Genomic DNA, 21,146 nt, shown 5'->3' with positions numbered 1-21,146 from the left:
TTACAGAAATAGAAAATAAGCATTTTGAATCCGATATGGACACTCAGAATTCATTTCCAAAACCGCTAGTACCACAAAAACGAAATTTGGTACCGGTGTATTAAGGTGCATTATCACTAATAAACTATCAATAATAAACTATTTAATAAATATTAAATCATCCTGAATTCAATATGGCTAACCAAAATTCTTTTTAAAACAACTATGCAGAAGCCAATTTCTAGTCAAACGATTTTACTTTTGTAATGAATGTTGTACTAAACTGCATATACAGGATGAATCTGTAATATCTGTTGCAAGTAAAGTGCAAAACGTCTTAACAAATAAGTTATTACACGATTTTAAAACATATTTTAAAAATCATGTTTTAAACTGTTCAAAATGTTTAAAACATGTTTTTTTCGTTTGTGTTGTAAAACATGTTTAAAACGTTTTGAATATATTTTTCATGTTCTAAACACATGTTTTGTTCTGTTTCAAAAAACTGTTTTTTCTTTCAACACTGGTTTCTACGTATAGAAGGGTTCGATATAAAAAAAAAATCAAATTTACATAGCTATGTATTTATGTCCCAGAAAACGTTTTGACAACAACCAAATTTGAGAGGTAGTCCTTTGAACATATCTCAAAATTTAAAAGGGATGCATCAATATATCCGTGTCTTCTCAAAGTGAATGAACCCATACCCATGTATGATACTAACCCAAATAAACATATAATGCAATTGAAACACTGTCTAGGAGGATAAAATAGGTGAATAACCCCTCAAATTGGAACTGTTGGGATCTCTTATACATGAAATGGAATGCAGTTGACCCAATTTATATAAATATCTGCAATTTTCGTATATTACCATAACGTTTGTCAATTTCGAGAAAATATTAGGAAAACAATCCCAAATATTAAAGAAAATCCTCTCAGACGTACTTTAAAGATGAATTTTAAAAAAGAAGAGGCACGTGTCGTTATTTTCAGTAGGGAGATAACATATTAGCTTCATTTGATTTGAAGCACTTGTGAAGTACTATAATTTGGTATAAATGTTGAACCTTTACCCTCCTTAGAATATGATTTTTAATCTAAATAACAAAAGAAAATCCAACTTTGTGGCAAACACTGATTATGTTCTAAAATTCACTTTAATCCTTTAACTAGTTATGACGTAGTACTACGTTAAGGCATATGCGCAGTGGAAATGGCTACGACGTAGTGCTACGTCTTGACTAAGAAGTCACTAATGTTCAGTTGCAATGACGAAGGTCTATCTTGAAAACTTTTCTTACATTTAAATCGGAAAGAAATTAATGGATGGCTCTGAATTGCCATAACATGGAAACGACATTGGGTGTTGGAATACCAAATGGCACATTATTGCTCGTAAGAAAAATTTTGCTGCTGATGAGATAAGAGAAACAGAAACTGCATTTCAATACAGTAGCAAACGTGTTGGTGAGGCGGGGACGTCTTTGTAGCGTTTTTTTCTTGTTTGTTGTTGTGTGCTATTGTTCTTTGTTGAAATATACATCATTGTTTCATAGTTCTACGGTTCTTGTGGCTAGGACGTAATACTACGTCTGCCACCTGAGAGAACACATGTCCAGAAAACTGTGCCAGTTAAAGGGTTAAACGGTTCAACGGTGCAAATTTGAATAGAGAACAAACAAACATACTTTTAGTTTTATATATGTAGGGTTTTCGAAGTACTGTAACATAGTGATCATCGTAATATTTTTATATAGAAAAAAAATATTACCGTATTTCATTTTAATAATACTTATTCCTAAGATCTTTAGAGATGTAATGCTTTACAAACTATCATAAATTAATGTAACCATAACGAGATAATGTTTATTTTATAGAAATGTTCGAGGGAGCTTGTGTTGGATGTAGCAAAGAAAGCAGTGTATTATCTGGTACCACCTACTGAGATACTTGCATACACTGGTTTTATGAGCGACAATATCATTATAGTGGACAGAGGTTATGTCAAGGTAATCTGGCGGTTCGATAAATCTGGAGTATGTTGAATGTATCAATATAGGTAAATTGATATATTGTAAAAATCTTTGGAACACGAAGTAACTTCAAATCATCACTTGACTGTACTTTTGAATTTATAAATAAAAGTGATACATGTTTTGACATGGAAAGTAATCAATGGTCTTCTAAACGATTACATGTTCAAATTAGAATGACATTGTGTCTTATTATGATAATAAAGAATAGTCTGTGCACATTCAGCGTCTAAAACGAAGTTTATAAGTTAATGTATAAAACTCAATTCCCAGAAAGTATACTTCTGTCATTATAGGTTGAGAGTAAACACACTGGTTAAGTAAAAGGACACCACATTTTAAAAAATGTAGTTGCATGTAAACCTAATACTCTGCATAGAAGAGGGAATTCATAAGAAGCAAATTTCTGCAAGCGACTAAGTTAAACGACAAATATTAAATTAGGAATTGATACGTAAATCTACCTGAGATCTCGGTACACTGTAGTATAATCCATTTGTTTATAGCGTGAGAAACTCACAGTAGGTCAGAATCGGGATACAACAGTAAAAATATTGTAGGAAATTTTAAGAAACGTGAAACGAATTGGAATGTTTTCTACATTAAGAGTGCAGTGTTCGCGAAAAATTAAAATAAAATGAAATAAAAAATAATCTGTATACTAAATTTTTAATGGAATAATGTTTATAGCAGACAATGTGTTTCTGTACCAAAACAACATTAAAGTATATAATATAGATCTGTGATATAATTGCTACTTGTAATTGTCACCTAGCACAAGTTGGTGAATGTTTCTTTACATTACTGATCCTTTTCGCGATCCAGCTGCTCCCTAAGGACGCACTCCTGTCCTGGTCGAAGAGCTTCACAATGCCCTGACGAGAATTAAAGTCCTTGTGTATGGCGGTCATCTACCACAATTTGGATTGAATTTCGAATTTGTAGAAGAATGAGACAATTCGTGAAAGAATTCTTATTTTTCAACACTTTAACATCACCAGTGTTAAGTTATATATTACCATGTTGTCCAGCATAAATGTTTTACACGGCAATAAGGAAATGATTAGTGAAATAGATATAATTTTTCAAAAAATATTTAGAGATGTTCTTAAATTAACTTTGAATGAAATTTAACTTTTTGGAAGTAAATATCGAGAAACCTAGCATGCAAAATTTAATGTACTTGTCTTGCACCACACATCTTATCTGCAGTAAATCAGTTAAAATTAAGCTTCATGCCTCACTCTTTGCTAACTATATTGCACTCTCTAAGTGGCTGATTAGTATTTTTTCCTGTCAGAAATTCCGAATATTAATTTTCGTGGGTTGATTAGTTCATCAAAAGAAACATATAATAATTAAGTAACTATTCAATGTCTGTGACATGCATTTTTTAAAAGTATATTGTAGAACAATGTCCCAGAAGCAATAAAAAATCAACAAATAATAAATTATATTGAGTTATCTCTTGGGTATATGGTTAGCGTACGAATCTATCGAGCAAGAGTTTTAAATTCAATACCCGGTAGAAGCTCACTGCTTTGGATCTCACGTTAAGCTGTAGTTCCACGTTTCATGTAGGTTGTTGCTGGAAGGGACGCGAAATTCTACCCAACCAAACAATCATAAATCGTACTGGTTCATGAAGTAAGTTTTGTTTTCCAAGCAAATTGTAATAAAGAGCTGTTTGCCACTATATATTGCACTGAACATGGTTCTAGGCATTGACAAAATTGACATAAATATGTAGCAATATCTTGATACCAATTACTCATAATGAAAAATTAAAACATATTTTATTTGGCTTTTCAGGTGAAAGCTGGACTGAGCGAAATCGAACATGTTATACATGGAGTTGCTTGTTTCAATATCATTGAATCAATGTTGGAAATTCCTCAAATAAATACTGTTGTTACAGTAACAGATTGCTATATCTACGTTATAAAAGTACAAGATTTAAGAGTCATCTTATCACGATACGAATCAGAGCAAACATGTATTAATGCAGCACTGGCAGAAACCAATGATTATCCGGTAAGCTAATCGTGTCATTATTTTCATATTAGATGGTACCATATGACCTACTACCAAATGACCTAACCTTAAGTGTTATACAATAGAAGCCTTTTGTTATAAGCTTAAGAGTGCGTCACTGTCTACTTATTGAGAATACTTATAAGTAGCTTCATTTTCATCCTGTAAATCTCCAGAAGTAATAAAACTGTAACTCTTAATTATACTTTAAAATAATAATATAAGAACAATTAAGTTCTTATACATAATCTCAGACAATAAAGTTTTGTGAATGAAGTCGCTGTGGTCAACCTGGCAACACTAGCGCAATTAAACACTCCACGCAAGTAGCGACAGGTGCCGCCATTGTGGACCCACCGTTGTTCGGTTGTGAGTCAATTGTTGTCTGTGTGAGACGCGTTATACCAAGTCAGTGTTATTGTGTCCGGTTCCAAACTGGTAACAAAAAAGTGAACGAATAAAGGATCAATTTGAAGTTTTATCTGAAGCTTATCAGACAACTTGTGGCCCAAAAGGGGGTAGTGCAAATTCACCATCCATCATACTCGCCAGATCTGAATCCTCGATTCTTCCTGTTCCCACGCCTCAAACTCTCGTTGAAAGGAGAGAGATTTGACGATATTCCAGGCATCCAACGAAACGTTATGAGACTCTTGAGCACCATCTCGAAAGAAGACTTGTCAAAAAGTTTCCAGGACATGTACAAGCGAGATGAGCGTTGCATACCTGCGAGAGGAGACTGCTTTGAAGGACAGTAAGATATATATATCATATCTTAGTGCTTAAACATGTTTAGCATTTCCCAAAAATTTTCCAATTCTTTGCAGGATGTTAAGAAAAGAACTATTCGCAAGTAAAGGGTTATAGTTTTCTTGTTTTGCAGTTAAAGAAACTATTCTTCACTGGTAACTGACATTTCAAGTCTCCATGCCAACAGGAGACTGGCATAAACAAGGTCAACCAATAAATGGCATGATAAGCTTTCGAGCAACATACTTTCGTTGTCAAAGAATAATGCAAACACATCAATGGACTAATCGTGGTACTGACCGTATACCGTGTTGGTATCTCTTTCAGCTCATACTCTTGCGGAATGCTCAGTGAATTGATTCCAGTTAATTGCATTTGCAGTCACTGTTAAATGATCGAAACCTTTTGCCATCTATAGGTTGACTATGAGAATGTTGAATTATTCCTTTACAATATAAAGCCAATATTCTGACACTTTATAGAGCTGTTCGTGAAGTTTGATGCTTTCGCCAGCAAAGAGAAGGGAAATATATATATTTTTTTTACTTTTAGATTATCCTTTTCTTAAGACATTGTAAGCTGTTTAATTTATTACTGTTTCCTATAGAAAACTCGAAGAAATTGGCAGTATCAATACTATTTCTAAGAATTCATCACATATTAATTAAAGAGCTTATCCGTTTGCAATGTGGACAGACTTTGGGGAGATGGCTGGAATTCAGCTCAAATGTAGGAAAGACTATATAGATTCTATATTCGAGAAGCAAATTGACCTAAAATGGATGGAACATAGTCAAAAAAGCATGAAACATTAACATTAATTTCAACAGAAAATCAATGAAAAACAAATAATTCTTTCACTTATGTCAAAAACCTAAAGAGGGAGATGGCTGAAAATCAGCTTAAGTATAGAGCAGATCATATAGATTCTACATTCAAAAAGTAATTGTCCTAAAATGAATGGAACATAATAAAAAAATACAAAACATGAACATTAAAGTCAATTGAAAATCGATGAAAGAATGAGGTCGTCCATTTTTCTCAAAAACTATAATAAGGCTAATTGAAAGCTTATTGCAAAGACTTAATGAATATCTTAAAAACGATATATAGCAGGTATCGTAAATATGGATAGAACATTGTCAAGAGTAAACTCAATAATAAAGTATTTATATATACATCTTCTTGGAATTACCCAGGCGCCACAAGCGGAGACTACGTGCTTGAAATATCTCACATCTGGACTTGAAATCTCCAGACTCCATTTATGACGTAATCACGTGCCACAGTATAGTCCTTATGGCAAATTGGAAATAAAATGAAATCTTTGAGTTTTACGTCCCACGATGGTTAGGCTAAAGGAGACGGTGATGATGAGTAATGAATGAAATGGTGGAATGGAAAAAGTAGGAGGAAACGGGAGAATCCCGGGAAAACCCACGCACACGATGTTTCTCCACCACAATGTTCACTTAGCGGGGGCTGGGATCGAACCCGGGTGAACGCTCTACCACTGAGCCACTGCGGCCCTCTTATGGCAAATTGGATAGGCCCTTTGTCATATAGGTGATATGAATATCAATATACGTGTAACATACTATTACGTGGTAAAACCTTTTAGTTCTACTAACATCCAATATGATCTGGAGATGAGAATGGAGAATGGTTTCCAAAGAATTATCCATTCTTGATTTACGAGAGGAATAGGTTACATCTATGAGACATTACAAAATAATCGCTTCGCATCTAATTGAACTAAGTAGATTTTAAAAGTTTCTGATAGGAACTTTATCCATACAGCTTCTAATAGCAGGTCCAATCTACTCAGTGCATAGTTATTTTTCTTTGCACTCTTGCTTCTGTCTTCAAATGTCTAGCTGCTATTAAATAATTTCAAAGCTTACTTGTTTAGTTAAACAATTTAATTTTAATTTATTCGAAGAACGTTGTAGGTCTCTGCACATTGAAGTATCTGAAATTGTCTACTGAAGTAAATATGAGACACATTATGCGCAATTTCTTATTACACTATTTATATGTGAAGTAAAGACACGTTAACATTCTGAGTTCAACGATAGTAATGTTACTTTGGCTGTATGTTAGAAGTATTACAATGACTATTTCGAAGAACTCTCGCAAAATGTAAGTTAACGTTTTACGACTCCCAAGGAGTTTGCTTTTGAATTGATAGTCATCAATTACCACTTCCGGTTTTAATGTTAATCCCATATAACGAAAACAGTAACAGGTTGCAAGTAAGGACATTTTCATCTGGATTCAGCGTGTGAGGAATAAAATCTATCTTCGATGTTATCCTCTATTACACGAAAAAGTTATACATGTACACTCGTGTACTGCTTCTAGTTTGAGCATTTCGTTCACACATGAAGCACAACTCGCTTGTATTTGTCATGTATGATGTTGATTCTTCTCCCTTGTAATATTGTAGGCTATATTTTGTATCTCCTGATATCACATAAAGTGCTGTACGTATTTTTGCTCAAATATGTTCTCAAAATAAGGAACAGATTTAAAAATCAAATCTGTAAAATAAGTTTTTAAGTTCGAGTTCATTTCTAAGTACATAATAAAATAACTCCTCATATACAAAGTGGCTCAAAAGTAGGTATACATCCCTGCATTGATTAAGTATAAAATTCAAGTTCATGCGTTTATTAGCTTCGGCTCTTCCAAGCTTAAGATATACAAAAGAAACTAAGTCTACCTATGAATAACAATAAGAAATTATATAAAGTGCAATGAGCTGATCAGTACTGTACTGTACTGTATACCTACTTTTGGGCCTCCGTATAGATCAATAGTCTTAAGAAAATTACAATAGTGTTGATACTGTTAACAACAAATGTGTTATTGCAAGTTTGTATTTATTGAAATATTTATTTATATTAAAACACGTTTATTTATTATAATGTTTTAAACACTCTTATTTAGGATACAGGAACACTAAGAGATCAATGGTATGTGGAAGACATTTACATTCCAAAATTTTCAGAATCCTTCATAAATGTGGGTTATAGGCTGAGAAAGTACTCGAAGGCGTGGTATACGTACAGAGAACCTTTCAAACAATGGAAAAAATTGCGTCTTTTAAGGTAGGTCAATAAAATATAGAATTTGCGATTAGTGTTGGCCACGAGAGGAGAATGCTTTTAGGCTCGTCTCGGAAACGTTATAAGTACTTCGAGACAAGAAATTTGTCGAGTCTCGTAGGCTACATTATTTCATTCAACTTTCAGATTTCAAATACTGTTGTAATGCTACACGATTTAAATGGAACAATATATACTAATAAAGTTATTACAAGAACACAATGTAGAACGTTTATCAACATGTAAACATACACATGATGTTACATCACAGCCTTCGTTGTTTTCTCGTGAAGAAGAACAATTCCGATGCAAGATGTAAAGATGTAAAAGGATTACTTTTTTTCATTTCAAAATAAGCAGGCTTTTAAAAACCTGAAAGTTTCACTTTTTTATTTTCTTATTCGAAAGGCAATTTGGATTTCCTATAGTGGGTTCTACAACTTAAAAATACTGTTTTGACAGTATTTAGAACTTTTAAGCTCTATGTTTCGTCCAGAGCTGTCTATTTTGATTGGTTTGCAAACTAGCACTGCATTAGTTGCCAGTAAATATAAGTTGTGCAGCTCAGTATATCAGAAATGCCGTTTTAGTTGTTGCCTAATCACCGTGCCAAATAATACATGAAAGTCATACATATTGTTTATTTGCAGGTTGTATAAGTTGAAGCTAGAAGGCAAGATCAATATACCATAAACGTAGAAACAGATTCAAAAACATGTTTCCTTTGGTATTAAATTAAATTATATCTCATTCTTCATTCCGGAAACATTTTATTGTAAGCTTCTAATACTGTATTACAATATTGTAAAACTTCTTTTGTAGGTACAGCTAGGTTAATAAAAATCAGAGTCCGGAATCGACTCTCACTTCAGGTTTTTCTTTTGCATTTTACCTTACATTGATATATCACAAACCCCGCTTCTTATTTCAATACCTTACGCTATATCCAAGATCGCGGCTTTCAAGATAGCCACCAAGTCAGTGTTATAGCATATCAAATATCTTGATATCCTGGTGCTGCCCATCCTTTCCGTTTCCAACATAAAAGGATATATTGCGACGTTTACTTTATATCATATTGTCGCGTGGTGCGTTATGTTGCGGAGCACATCTCCTGTGTGTTTCTGGATGGGGGCAGCTCCAATTTGGTATTTTTCTTCTTTTCTATTTGGTCTAGGAATTAATTCGTGCGGTTGGTACGCACACATTGAAGCTGTAGTACAAACACAAAATACATAAATACCTTAAGAAAAATATTGTCCATCGCTAGCCACCACTTTCGCCCATCTGTCAGGCAATGTACGGATTCCGTGGCGAAAGAAGTCCTCATCCTTGGAAGCGATCCAGTCAGAGACCCATGTTTCGATATCTTCTGAAGAAGTAAACCGCTGTCCAATCAAATCGTTGTTCATGCAATCGAACAAGTAGTAGTCCGAAGGAGCAACGTCTGGTGAATACGGCGGGTGGGGTAAAACTTCCCATCCGACATTTTCTAAATAGGTTTTGACCGGTTTTGCGACATGTGGGCGAGCGTTATCATGTTGAACAATAAGTTTATCATGTCTGTTCTCCCATTCTGGTCGTGTTCTGGCCAGAGCTTGCTTCAAACGCATTAATTGTCGTCGATAACGTTCTCCATTCATAGTTTCACCCGGTTGCAGCAGCTCATATTACACCACACCTTTCATATCCCACCATATGCACAGCATAACCTTTGCACAGTGAATATCTCGTTTTAGTTGTGATGGACCTGGTTCACCTGGTTTCACCCAGGCCTTTTTTCGTTTAGGGTTCTCGTAATGGATCCACTTCTCATCACCCGTAATAATTCGATGCAGAAACCCCTTTCTGCTCTGTCGTTGAAGCAGCAATTCGCAAATGGTTTTTCGTCTTTCAACGTCTCTGTCTTTCAATTCATGTGGAATCCAATGTGACATCTTTTGAATCATTCCCATGGCTTTCAAGCGTTTGGAGACTGTTGTTTGATCAACGCCTAATGCTACTGCAAGTTGTTCCTGCGTTTGACACGAATCCTGCTCGAGCAATGCTGTCAATTCTTCGTCTTGAAATTTTTTTGGCTGTCCAGCTCGCTCTTGGTCTGCCAAGCCGAAATCACCACTTCTAAACCGTGCAAACCACTTCTGACACGTTCGCTCAGCTAGAGCATGGTCACCATACACTTCCACCAAAATACGATGACTTTCAGTCGCACTTTTCTGCATGTTAAAGTAATGCAGCAGGACACCCCGCAAAAACACTTTATCAGGCACAAATTGCGCCATGTTCACTTAACTACAAACTGGTGTTGTTGACGCTTTAATCCACTGCTCTATACTACGAACGATACGCGATGACAGGGGTTTGCAACACATGTGTGGATACACGGAACTGTGGGACGCTCCGTTCGTTGCGCCATCTCTTGTCCACCCGCACGAATTAATTCCTAGACCAAATATTATGTGTTCCCTGGGCGAAGTTTGAGTCGGATCTGATCGTGCCTTGTTCTGTACGGTGCTTGTAAGTAAAAATTTAACAAGTGCGTTTATGCTATATCATTGATATCATTCAGCTCCTAAAAGTGTAACGTCTATTATATTGAATCAGTTTACTTGTGCTCTGGAACTATTACTACTAATGTTGTTAAACGATACTTATATATAGAGGTAGAGGGGAAGTCAAATGAAAACCATAATTATTTTTTTTAAATATTATTTATTGCTCACACAGGGTACAGAAGTAAATCACTTTTCAAATCATCGTAGTCCCCTCCTCGTTCAATGCAAGTCCGCCAGCGCTTCGGAAGAGCCTGAATACCTGCAGAAAAAGTCTTTTGGGTGACGGCGCAACCACTCGTGCACCGCGTTGCGTACCTTTTCATCGGAGTGGAACTTCCTGCCGTCACTCCTTGCTCGCTCGCTTTGTTTCAGGCTGATGGTAATGCACCCATGTTTCGTCACCAGTGACGATTCGTGACAGGAAGGCATTACCGTCACGTTCAGCACGCCACAAAAGGTCTTCGCACGCATCAACACGTCGCTGTTTCAGTTCAGGCGTCAGTTGTCGGGGCACCCATCTTGCAGACACCTTATGAAACTGGAGAACATCAATCACAATATGATGTGCCGATCCATGACTAAAAATGTAAATCGGTTTCCCACCTTCACTTCGCAAAAACCGAATCACAGAACGCTGCTCCTCGCTGGTGCATGTGACTAGTGGGGCTGCCATTTTGGAACTGTTGTTGCGCCGGTGTTTGTGCATCTGCCGGCTGCTGCCACCTAGGAGACATCCGGCATACTATCGTAAACAGGCATGCCAACTTACAGCTCACTGGCGCCATATGCGGATTTTTTATTTCTACTTTTATGGTTTTCAGTTGACTTACCCTCGTATATATATATATATATATATATATATATATATATATATATATATATATATATATATATATATATATATATAGGGTGTTTCAAAACAACACCGACAACGTTTGGGAGGTAATTCCTGAAACCAAAATAAGACGAAAAGTATAGACCAACCTGGGTGCCCAAATACTTCCTTTCGGTGTTATAGGCTGCCGAAAACGTGAAAAAATGAACTTTAAAAATCCATACCTCTAAAACAATGGGACCTACCGTAGTCGGATCAAAGCTTTACTCAGGAACTAATATGTGTTCTATCCAAAAATACATGCTTCACCAATCCTGCAGTACTTCCGCAACAATTTTATAGAGGTAGTTAGTGAGTACTTCAGATTATATCCCCGTAACCAAATTCACTGTACAAAAATTTTTGCGTGAGTACCCTAGGATCATGAAACATGTATTTTTAGATAGAGCACATATTAGATCCTAAGTAAAGTCTTTACCCGACTACGGTAGGTCCTATACTTTTGGAGCTAAACGAACACTTCTATGAGATTTTACCTTCGCCCCTTCAATTCTACATTCTACTTCAGCACAAGCTGGCAACGTGGTTGCTCACCGTGAAACAGACAAACGCAAGAAGTACAGCAATTTACTTCACAAATAACATTTTGCCACTATAGCTACCGAATCAGGTGGTTCCTGGGGTCCCGAAGGTCTTAACTTTATAAAAGAAGTCGGACACTGCATTTGTTTATTGTCAGGAGACGCTAAAGCTACCTCTTTTCTACTGCAACGCATCATAATGGCAGTCCAAAGAGGGAACTTGGCATCAGTTTTGGGAACGTTACTCTCTGGTAAGGAACTGAGATCTTTTTTCTGTAATCATCTCGGCGAAAGTTTGAAAGTGCTGTTGCAAAGCTTATCACAATAATGTATATTATTTGATAATTTTCTTGTAATGTAATTATGTTGTAAAAAATTAATTTTCATTATTAATATGTTATATATGTTATAGATGTGTTTAGTAGTGTATAAAGAAATTATGCTTATTGTTTTCGAAAGCTGGGACTGGGAATTGAATTTACATTGACCAGAAAAATTAGGCAGAACTGGAATAACGGTATATTAAGCGGTTTAGGATTCATTCGGTAAAACTCTTTGTAGTATTTCCAGAACTACTTTTGATTTCACCCTGCTCAATTCCATTCAAAAGTCATTCCACTTTATTCAAATTTAATTTTGTTTTATTTTCCTAATTTCTTCTTGAAATATCAAAGTCTTTCAAGACAATCCTCGTCATTTTTGCTTTTGTTCTTTAGAAGATTGAGATTTCTTCATGAAAAGTCCTTGAGTACGCGCCATACAGTCCTGGTCTAATGTCTTCAGTCTGAAATCGTCTTGACCCAAAGAAAAAAATTTTGTGTTGGCTAATGTTCCAATTTTTGATAAGGAGGTTGTTTGTAGATATCTTTACTTCGAAACGACTGAATCTTTTTGAAACGTGAGAGTTATAATTATAGAAATGTGTTGAGAGGCACAGTAGCAACGTATGAAATTTACTTTAACCCCAGGAACACCAAAGGTATTTTTAGGTCACATAAAACACTAAGGGGGGCTCTAAAGAACACAACTTAAAGCTCATTATATCTCACGGAAAATAATTTATCTTCTCTGATATGAACTTGGAATGCCTAAGACAACAGATATATTTTTATTCTATGTTATTACTAGGTTTCTGAGTACAGTGTTGCCAACTATTGTGTGTAATTGTTTAAATTACCATTTTTATTTATGTCACTAACTATAACCATTTATTTTAATTGTTTGTATAGAAAACCTATCATACAGATCAACAGCAACTTAGGACAGTGTAGTATATGTGCCAAGGCGGGTTCTAATCGCATTTCGGTGGTGGTACGATAGAGTGGGGTGGAATAGGGAAGAGTGGGGTATATTTTAGTATTCGTATGAATTCAGGGTTAATCTTCTATATTTTCCATCCCGGTTTTCCTCGGAATAGCAAAATTCTTTCAAGTTTGATTCCGCGAAAAGGTAGACAGTGTGAGGGACCTACCTTGGGCACTATAGGGGATGTCACCAGAAAAGGAGTGTTTCCAACTGTAACGTGATTTCCACCCATTATCCCCTTAGGTGCCTGAATGGAGCCGTCATTATGTAGGACAAATGTACCCTTCGGGCACATCCACACATCATAACGTATAGCAGGTTTCGAAATTAATATTAGAAGCACGTACAAAGTTAAATAAATATATAGCAATCCTGGGATCTAAAGAACGATCAGCAAGATACTTAGAACGAACGCAGTAACTACGCATTAATATACCTAAAAGTATGAATTTTCGGGAAAATAATAATTCAAGTTCTAATCATTAAGTTTATAACAAAAGCAGTAAATAAATATATATAATGACTAACAATAAAGAATTTCTTCCAAAAGAGACTACTTCAATTAATATATTTTTTCAGTAAGTTGTCTCGTGACATAAGCCTACTAGAAAATTACCAACTTGAAGAGTTTTAGGCCTGCACAATTCTTACTTACTAATGTCAACCTTATTTTGGTAATTATTTAAGACAGTTATTAACTCACCAATTTTAATAATATAATATCTCTCCTTGCTATTTATATTCTTTGGTCATGAAAACTTCACACAAAACAAGTATTAACACGATCAAATGGGAACACAGGCTTTCTGACTATAATCGTTGCACAAAATAACTGTAACTTCTTACGTTCCTATATCGAACATTCAATCGTATTACTAGAATATAATAAATTCCAAGTATTCTAACTTCAATTACTAGAACTTTTCCTTTAAGATATAACATAAAGACTCAATGATCACTAATAGAATTTGCTCATTTCGAACTATATTCAAACACAGGAACTCCTCTTACTTCTACTTTTGGATTCAACAGCTAAGTGCTGTTGTTTTCAGACAGAAATTAAAACGAAGGAAACTAGTTCACTCAATTTCCACTTTTGGCGCTGTTAAGAGGTGAAGCTTTAGTAAGATTTTTTTTTCTACTTTAAACAAACACATCGTTACATAACCCAATATAAAGTTACATTTTTCATTTTTCTATTGAAACTTCATTTTTTCTTTATATATATACTTATCGATTTAATGTAAACACCTGAAGTTGGAAATACGACAGATATTTGTCTATATATATATATATATATATATATATATATATACGAGGGTCATTTAACTCGAAGTGGCAACATAGTTGTGAAATGGAATGTAGTGAATCACTCGCTTACAGTCCTTCAACGTAGCCTCCACCAGCCTGTTGAACCCTTCGCCAGATGTCTGATAACTGTTGAATACCTTTCAAAGCCCTACGCTGTGAGAGGGTGTTAACAGTGTGCCCTAAGGGAGAATAATGCTGGGAATGTCTCTGAAACGTTTGCCCCTGAGAGGGTCTTTCATTTTTGAGAAAAAGATCAAAATCGCAGGGGCTCTTATCCGAGGAGTATGACTGGTGCTCCCGTACCTCCCAACCCAATCGTCGTAACAGAGTCTGTACTGGACGGGCTGTATGGCATCTGGCATTGTCGTGTAGGAGAATTGGTCCAGATTCCAGGAAGTGTGAACGTTTGCTGGTCGCCGCAATGCTGGTCGCAAATGGTCTTTGAGATATGGAGCATAGTTGCAGCATCAACGATAACGCCGGATGGAACTTGACATGACAGCATAATGCCTTCGTGGTAATATGACATTAGCATCATCACCTTCACGTTTGCTGGCTCTTGCTTAAGATTTTTTGGTAGATTCTGGGTGGCGCCATTAACTCGACTGACGTTTCAATTCAGGCTCGTAGGATCTTCCCCACGTTTCGTCACTTGCAATAATGCAGTACAAGAAATCATCACCTTCCTAATTGTAACGTTAAAGGTATAGACGCGCACATTCCCATCTATGTCACCTTTGAACCTCGTTCAGAGCATGGGGTACCCATCAGGCTGCAATTTCCGCATGCCAAGATCTTGTGTTAGGATGGGGAACACTGATATGAAAGAAATGTTCAGCTCCTGCGAAAATTCACTGCAAGTTCAGCTCCGATCTCCGTCAAGCATTGTGCGTAGTCTTGCAAGATGAATTTCATCTCTAACCGTTCGTATATTCCCTCCACCATGCATTTTGTCTGTTGACTGTCGTCCCGCCTGCAATGCTGCAACCCATCTTGCCACTGTCCAATACGGTAGAGCAGCTTCACCACAGGCCTCTACTAATCATCTGTGAATCGTCTTAGCATTTCGCCCTCGTGTCACCTGGAATTTGATAAACACACGTTGTTCTGCACGCTTGAACATTGCGTTAGGGCGGTATTTCACAGAACAATCGCTTTAACAATGTCTACTCGCCACTCACACCGTAATATGGGAACGCAGCAACGTTAAACTAACTCGTACACATCCACGGAACACACTACGTTTGTCATTTGTCTCCTGCCCACACGACACTCCAGTGGTAGCGGTGTTGTCAGTTAAATTACCCTCGTGTATATATATATATATATATATATATATATATATATATATATATATATATATATATATATATAGTTCGCGCGGTAAGTATTGACGCCTAAAGCTTAGCGTCAATAGTTTTCGCGCTTTTACACATCAACTTTGTATTTCCTTAATGACGCCGCGTAAACTGTTGTCACTCGCTGGCAAGAAACACTCACTTGTTGTGTTCCTTACTGTGGAGTAACAAGTTTGAACTTGCTTTGGTTGGTCGACAGGATTATACTTGGCGTGTGCACGTACTCTTTGTATTTCGTGTAATTTTGTTGCTAATCTGTGTTCTTTGTCATCTAATTTCTTTAGTAAGACTATTCATGGCTTTGGATTAATTGTTATAACAAAAGAGACACTGACCAAAGCTTAAAACTTTATTTTAAATTATAATTTGTAACTGTTTCGGATATCTAGCATATCCTTCTTCAGACACTATCGAAATTAATGAAAATACAGACATATATATAAACGTTGTTATAACAAAGTTTAAATTCTTTAACCGTCATATATATAGTCATTGTTATAAAACAGTTACAAATTATAGTTTAAAATAAAGTAAAGTTTTAAGCTTTGGTCAGTGTATCTTTTGTTAAAACTAATTTCTTTGTGACAAAATTCCTTACTACGTGTTAAAGCCTGGTGAAACTGAGGCGGTGATTACCCTATTTAAAGCTGGTAAAAAAATCCAAAGATATCTCTAAGCAAACGGGTCTGAAGCTGAGAACAGTACAACGTTTGGTGAAACGCTTTAAGGAGTCTGGTAGGCCTAGGAAAGTGTCTCAAAGGACGCTAAAGATCATGAAAAGGCAGCTCCAGAACCAATCTTCTTTATCAGCTAGGGAATTAAAAGAAAACAATCCTGCATTGCTTGGTAATGTGTCCCTTCGGACGGAGCAGGAGAAAATACATGACGACTTAGGGCTACGAAATTACAGAGCTCGCCGAAAATCCCTTCTTACAGAGAATCATTGAAAAAAAGACGCGTTTTGTAAAAAAAAATGGTACCTGGACTGTCAATGACTGGAAAAAAGTGTTGTGGATTGATGAAGCCACCTTCTCTGTCAGTGGGAATGCTTGCCGGCGTATGTACCGTAGCCCTGGTGCTGATCTCACCCTTCCTCAGTACACCTGTAAATCTGTAAAACACCCTGCCAGCATCATGGTCTGGGGTTCCTTTAGTTAAGGTGGTGTAGGGGAGTTACTTATTCTCCCTAGAAACCAGACCATGAATTAATTTGTCTATTTCGAGCTATTAAACGATGTATTGGAATCGTCATTTACAAAAAGTGGAGCGTCGTTTTTTTATGCAAGATGGAGCTCGTCGTTATATAGCCAAAAGTGTGGTATTAGCTTAAGGATGCTTCTGTCCCATTTTTCGAAGATTGGCCATGGCAAAGTCCATACTTAAACTCTATAGAAAACCTATGGTCTATCATGAAGAGACGTTTACAGGGTAGGTACATCTCTACATTGCCTCCGTTGAAAGCTGTCATCAGGCAGGTTTGGGACAATTTGCCACTCGTTACCCTCCAAAATCTCGCCTGGAGTGTTCCACAACGACTAAAAGTATGCAAGAAGAGGAAAGGATGTTCAACAAAATACTGACTATTCGGTAAATATTCTAACTTTTATTTTGTAGTGTGTTCGCTGTCTTTTTATTTGTGGTTGTAGCTTTCACTTGTGTCGCGTCAATACTTTCCGCGCGAACTGTATGTATCTGTTCGTGTATGTGTGATTATAATATAAAATGACATATTTAGGTGTTAACAAGTTTGAAGGAATAAACTAATAGAAAATAAAATACCCACGTGCCAAGGAAATAATCAGAAATATATATATAACCAAATATTTGTAATATGTAGTTGGCAACACTGCATCAGAATAATAGTCCAGAGTGTCCCTCCATGTTGTAATACCAAAATTGTTTCAAATAAAATAAAATAAACAACCAAAACACTGGAATGTAACAGTTAGTGTATACGGTGAATAGCCTCTTAGTACTATTAGGGGGGGGGGGGCTGAGGCCCACAACCATTTATCTATAAATAGAGAAAAACAAAACATTGAAAATAAGCAATTACGTTTTATGATGAATTTGGTCAAGCCTGACAATATTATTTTTTAAATCCAATTAGAAATCCAAATTGTAACTATAATAATTCGTGGGCCTCCCAGGCTCCCTCCTTAGTGTTCCCTGGGTTAATATGAATCTTGACTAGAATTTATTCTGGCTTTTTGAGATATTAGACTGTCATGTTATTAAATGTTGTTCTTCAATTCTCGATCCGCCCTGATTTCCAACTACTCTCTCTCTTTTTTTTTTTTTTTTTTTTTTTTTTACATCAAACAAAGAAATATTTGTTGACATATAATCTCCAGTAATTGGTGTTCCTAAATATATCTCAGTGTGGAGGAAATATGAACATAAAAGCAAATCAGAAATTGGAATGAAATCAATGTATTTTAGTGTGGGGTCAAACTTAAAACTAGCTTTGAGTAGGTCATAAAGATCTCCATCGAATGGCATGAAAAACTTTTAGTTTTATCATTCTAAGCCTTCCTACTCTTCTTGGTTAGTTGTGTTAAATTTACAGTACACATTTAAACTATAGTCCAACTCTTACAAATCTCATTGTTTAGTTGCAGAGTTAATGTTACCGGAAAAGAAGGTGGCCGTATATATTTTAATTCTATACGCCCACACATTCGTGTAATATAAACTAAATTTATAGTTAACATGATTTGTACAAAATATTTCACCATTGTTCATAATACGCTTAATTGTAATTTCAGCTTCTTTCTTCTGCCCATTGCAATCAGCCCAAATGGAAAGTTTTTATTTGTATGGGAAATGACACGTGCTGTTTCTGCAGTACTCTGTGGCATATTCATTAGCTCTATCTACACTTGTGAGGCACGAAAACCTAAAATCACAAAAGTCGGGATTATCTTTGATGTATTGGCTTATGCTGATATGTAAGTAAAATACCTATTTCTAAAACAAGTAATGTTGCAGGCTTGTGTTAATGTCCAGTATTAAGTTCCGGTTTACCATGATCACAAAATATGAGTAGCTTGTAAACTTGCATTTCATTTAATGTAGTACAAACATTTAGATATCTCTCTTAAGGTCCTCGGGTTCATTTTGACCTATTTTCGTTTACAACGTTTCATAATTCCTAAAGTGTATCATCTAATCTAATCAATTTTACTATGTTTGCATATATAATTAATACAGGGGTTCGACAAAAAAAATCTAAAACGTTTGCAAAAGTGTGAAAATATGGTATGGGCTAACAAACAGCTTGGATTCGACGTCGAATGGACATATACAGCTCTTGAATCGTGGTGTGTGGAATTTTGTACCATTGTTCCTCCGAAACATGCTCCAGTTTCTTAAGGGATGCTGCTGTAGGGTAATGAGACCGAACACGCCTTTCTAACTCAGACCATAACTGCACAATGATGTTCAGATCTGGTGATTGTGGGACCCAGGGGAGATGTGATAGCTCCTGGTCATGCTCCTCAAACCATGATAACACTGTTTTTGCACCGTGACAGGGTGCCAAATAATCTTGGTAGATGTCATCACCATCAGGGAACAATATTTGGGCCCAACACATGTTGTACAGTGGAGGGCCAAACTTACGTGTCCTGTATGAAGTGTTTTTAGACTTTTTGTCCCCCCCTGTATATTCACTGTAGGTGTTTAAATTAAAGAGCTATAAAATTTTTATACATGAGTCCCTCTGAGCCCATTTGGACCTGTACGATTTACTATCTAGATTTTGTGCTGTGTTCGGGCCAATGCTCACTAGGATGCACCTGTTTATGATTACGTGTTGCTTTGGTAAACTCTTCTATCATTTTTGGACGTTAACGGGAAATTTTTCGCGAAACGGGAAGTTCATAGAGGCGGCAGAAATGAAGGGAATTTCTTTCAAATATAGTGAGAAATCGGAAAATTATTGCCCTCTTCGCTCATTTGTACGCTAGTTTTGATCAGTGAAATTCGCATTTACTCTGGCACTCTTGGTTTCACTTTCTCCTTGTATCCAGTGGCGCAAACACTAATTTTTGTTTGGAGGGACTTGTATCAGTGTCATTGTTGGATATTGTAGAATTCTGCTTGTGCAGTAGTAGGTAGAAATTACAGTCGGGAATCGTGTTTTCCACTACCTGTTTTTGATTATAAATTTCTCTATAACAGTATTTTACAGAAATATTACAATAACGTAAATTGTCTAATATTAGTAAGAGTAGGTGTCCCTTCGACCTGACAGTCTTGGGAAGTATTCCTCAGTAGCGAACTATGTGAGAGGGTGTAGGACAGTCACTGCTTCACTGCAAACAGAGATTGTCTAGAAAACCTGCCAAGCTCCACTGCAAGCTAGGTCGCGTTGTGATTAGAAATATCTCACTGCTCCACTGCAAGCAAAAAGAGAGGTAAAATTTCCCACAAGGCTCTACTGCAAGCCAGGAGAGAAAAGAACCCTAAGCTCCAGTGCAAGCTAAGGCTTTTTAGTTTGGATGAGATACTTCCTAGGCTCCACTGCAAGCCAAGAAAGGGAATTTGCCCAGTTGAAACCGTTGGCTGTCCATGGAATTCTCTCGCTCCATGCGCCCCAGATGAAGCGGTGGCGCTGCTATTCCCTCGTCTTCATGTGACCAGTGGTGTTGCTGTCATGTCAGTGGTGGGCCAGCTGTAGTACGCCTAAGTAAGATGCACGTGGTTTTTGTTTATAAATAGGAGCACGTGTTGGCTGTTTGTAAACATAACCACGTGAGACATTACACTATCTATAAATTGCATTATATATTGCATGGATATAATATTGCTGTCTGACCATTCCCCTGTCCCCTGTGGTTGTACTACTACTGCCTGTATCTCTCCGTATTTTCGCAGATATTTTTGATATTCTTCTAGTCACATTATAAATCATATTTCAACTGACAATGGACATACACTTTCAGATTTATTGTATTTTTGTGTGGGTGAGAATTTGTGCTCAGAGGGAAATGTTGAATTAGTATTTTGTATAACATGTTTTATTTTACCGTAATCAAAATATTTTCAACAAGTAATTATGTAAAGTACTATGTTAGAATATTGAAAAAGGACTACGTACGAAATATAAACAAAAGATTACTATACCAATCAACGACCAGTGCATGAGTATATATATAAAGCTACTGACAATTTATACAAGGATGTAGGTGTGATTTATACATTTGACTCCTACAACCTTGTACAATGTGCAAGATTTTAGTACACAAGTCAAGATATTTTAATGATAAAACGTAAACAAATAAAATT

General features: G+C 36.2%; 1 protein-coding gene across 3 annotated transcripts in view; it reads left to right on the top strand.

Moving 5' to 3' along the window:
• LOC145673400 (uncharacterized) overlaps positions 1-21,146 on the top strand; it is a 537,699-nt gene that overhangs the window by 252,784 nt on the left and 263,769 nt on the right. For all 3 annotated transcript variants that reach the window (XM_081743063.1, XM_081743061.1, XM_081743062.1), the window contains 4 exons: positions 1,860-1,991; positions 3,828-4,049; positions 7,752-7,912; positions 18,623-18,805. In XM_081743063.1, the coding sequence (XP_081599189.1) occupies positions 1,860-1,991; positions 3,828-4,049; positions 7,752-7,912; positions 18,623-18,805 (698 nt within the window). The remainder of the gene's footprint in view (positions 1-1,859; positions 1,992-3,827; positions 4,050-7,751; positions 7,913-18,622; positions 18,806-21,146) is intronic.

Source organism: Thermobia domestica, chromosome 16 (assembly GCF_964235325.1).
Source record: "Thermobia domestica chromosome 16, izTheDome1.hap1.1, whole genome shotgun sequence".
NCBI classification, from domain to species: Eukaryota; Metazoa; Arthropoda; class Insecta; order Zygentoma; family Lepismatidae; genus Thermobia; species Thermobia domestica.
The sequence above is the reverse complement of the archived record's forward strand: the minus strand, read 5'-3'. Positions and strand labels throughout refer to the sequence as shown.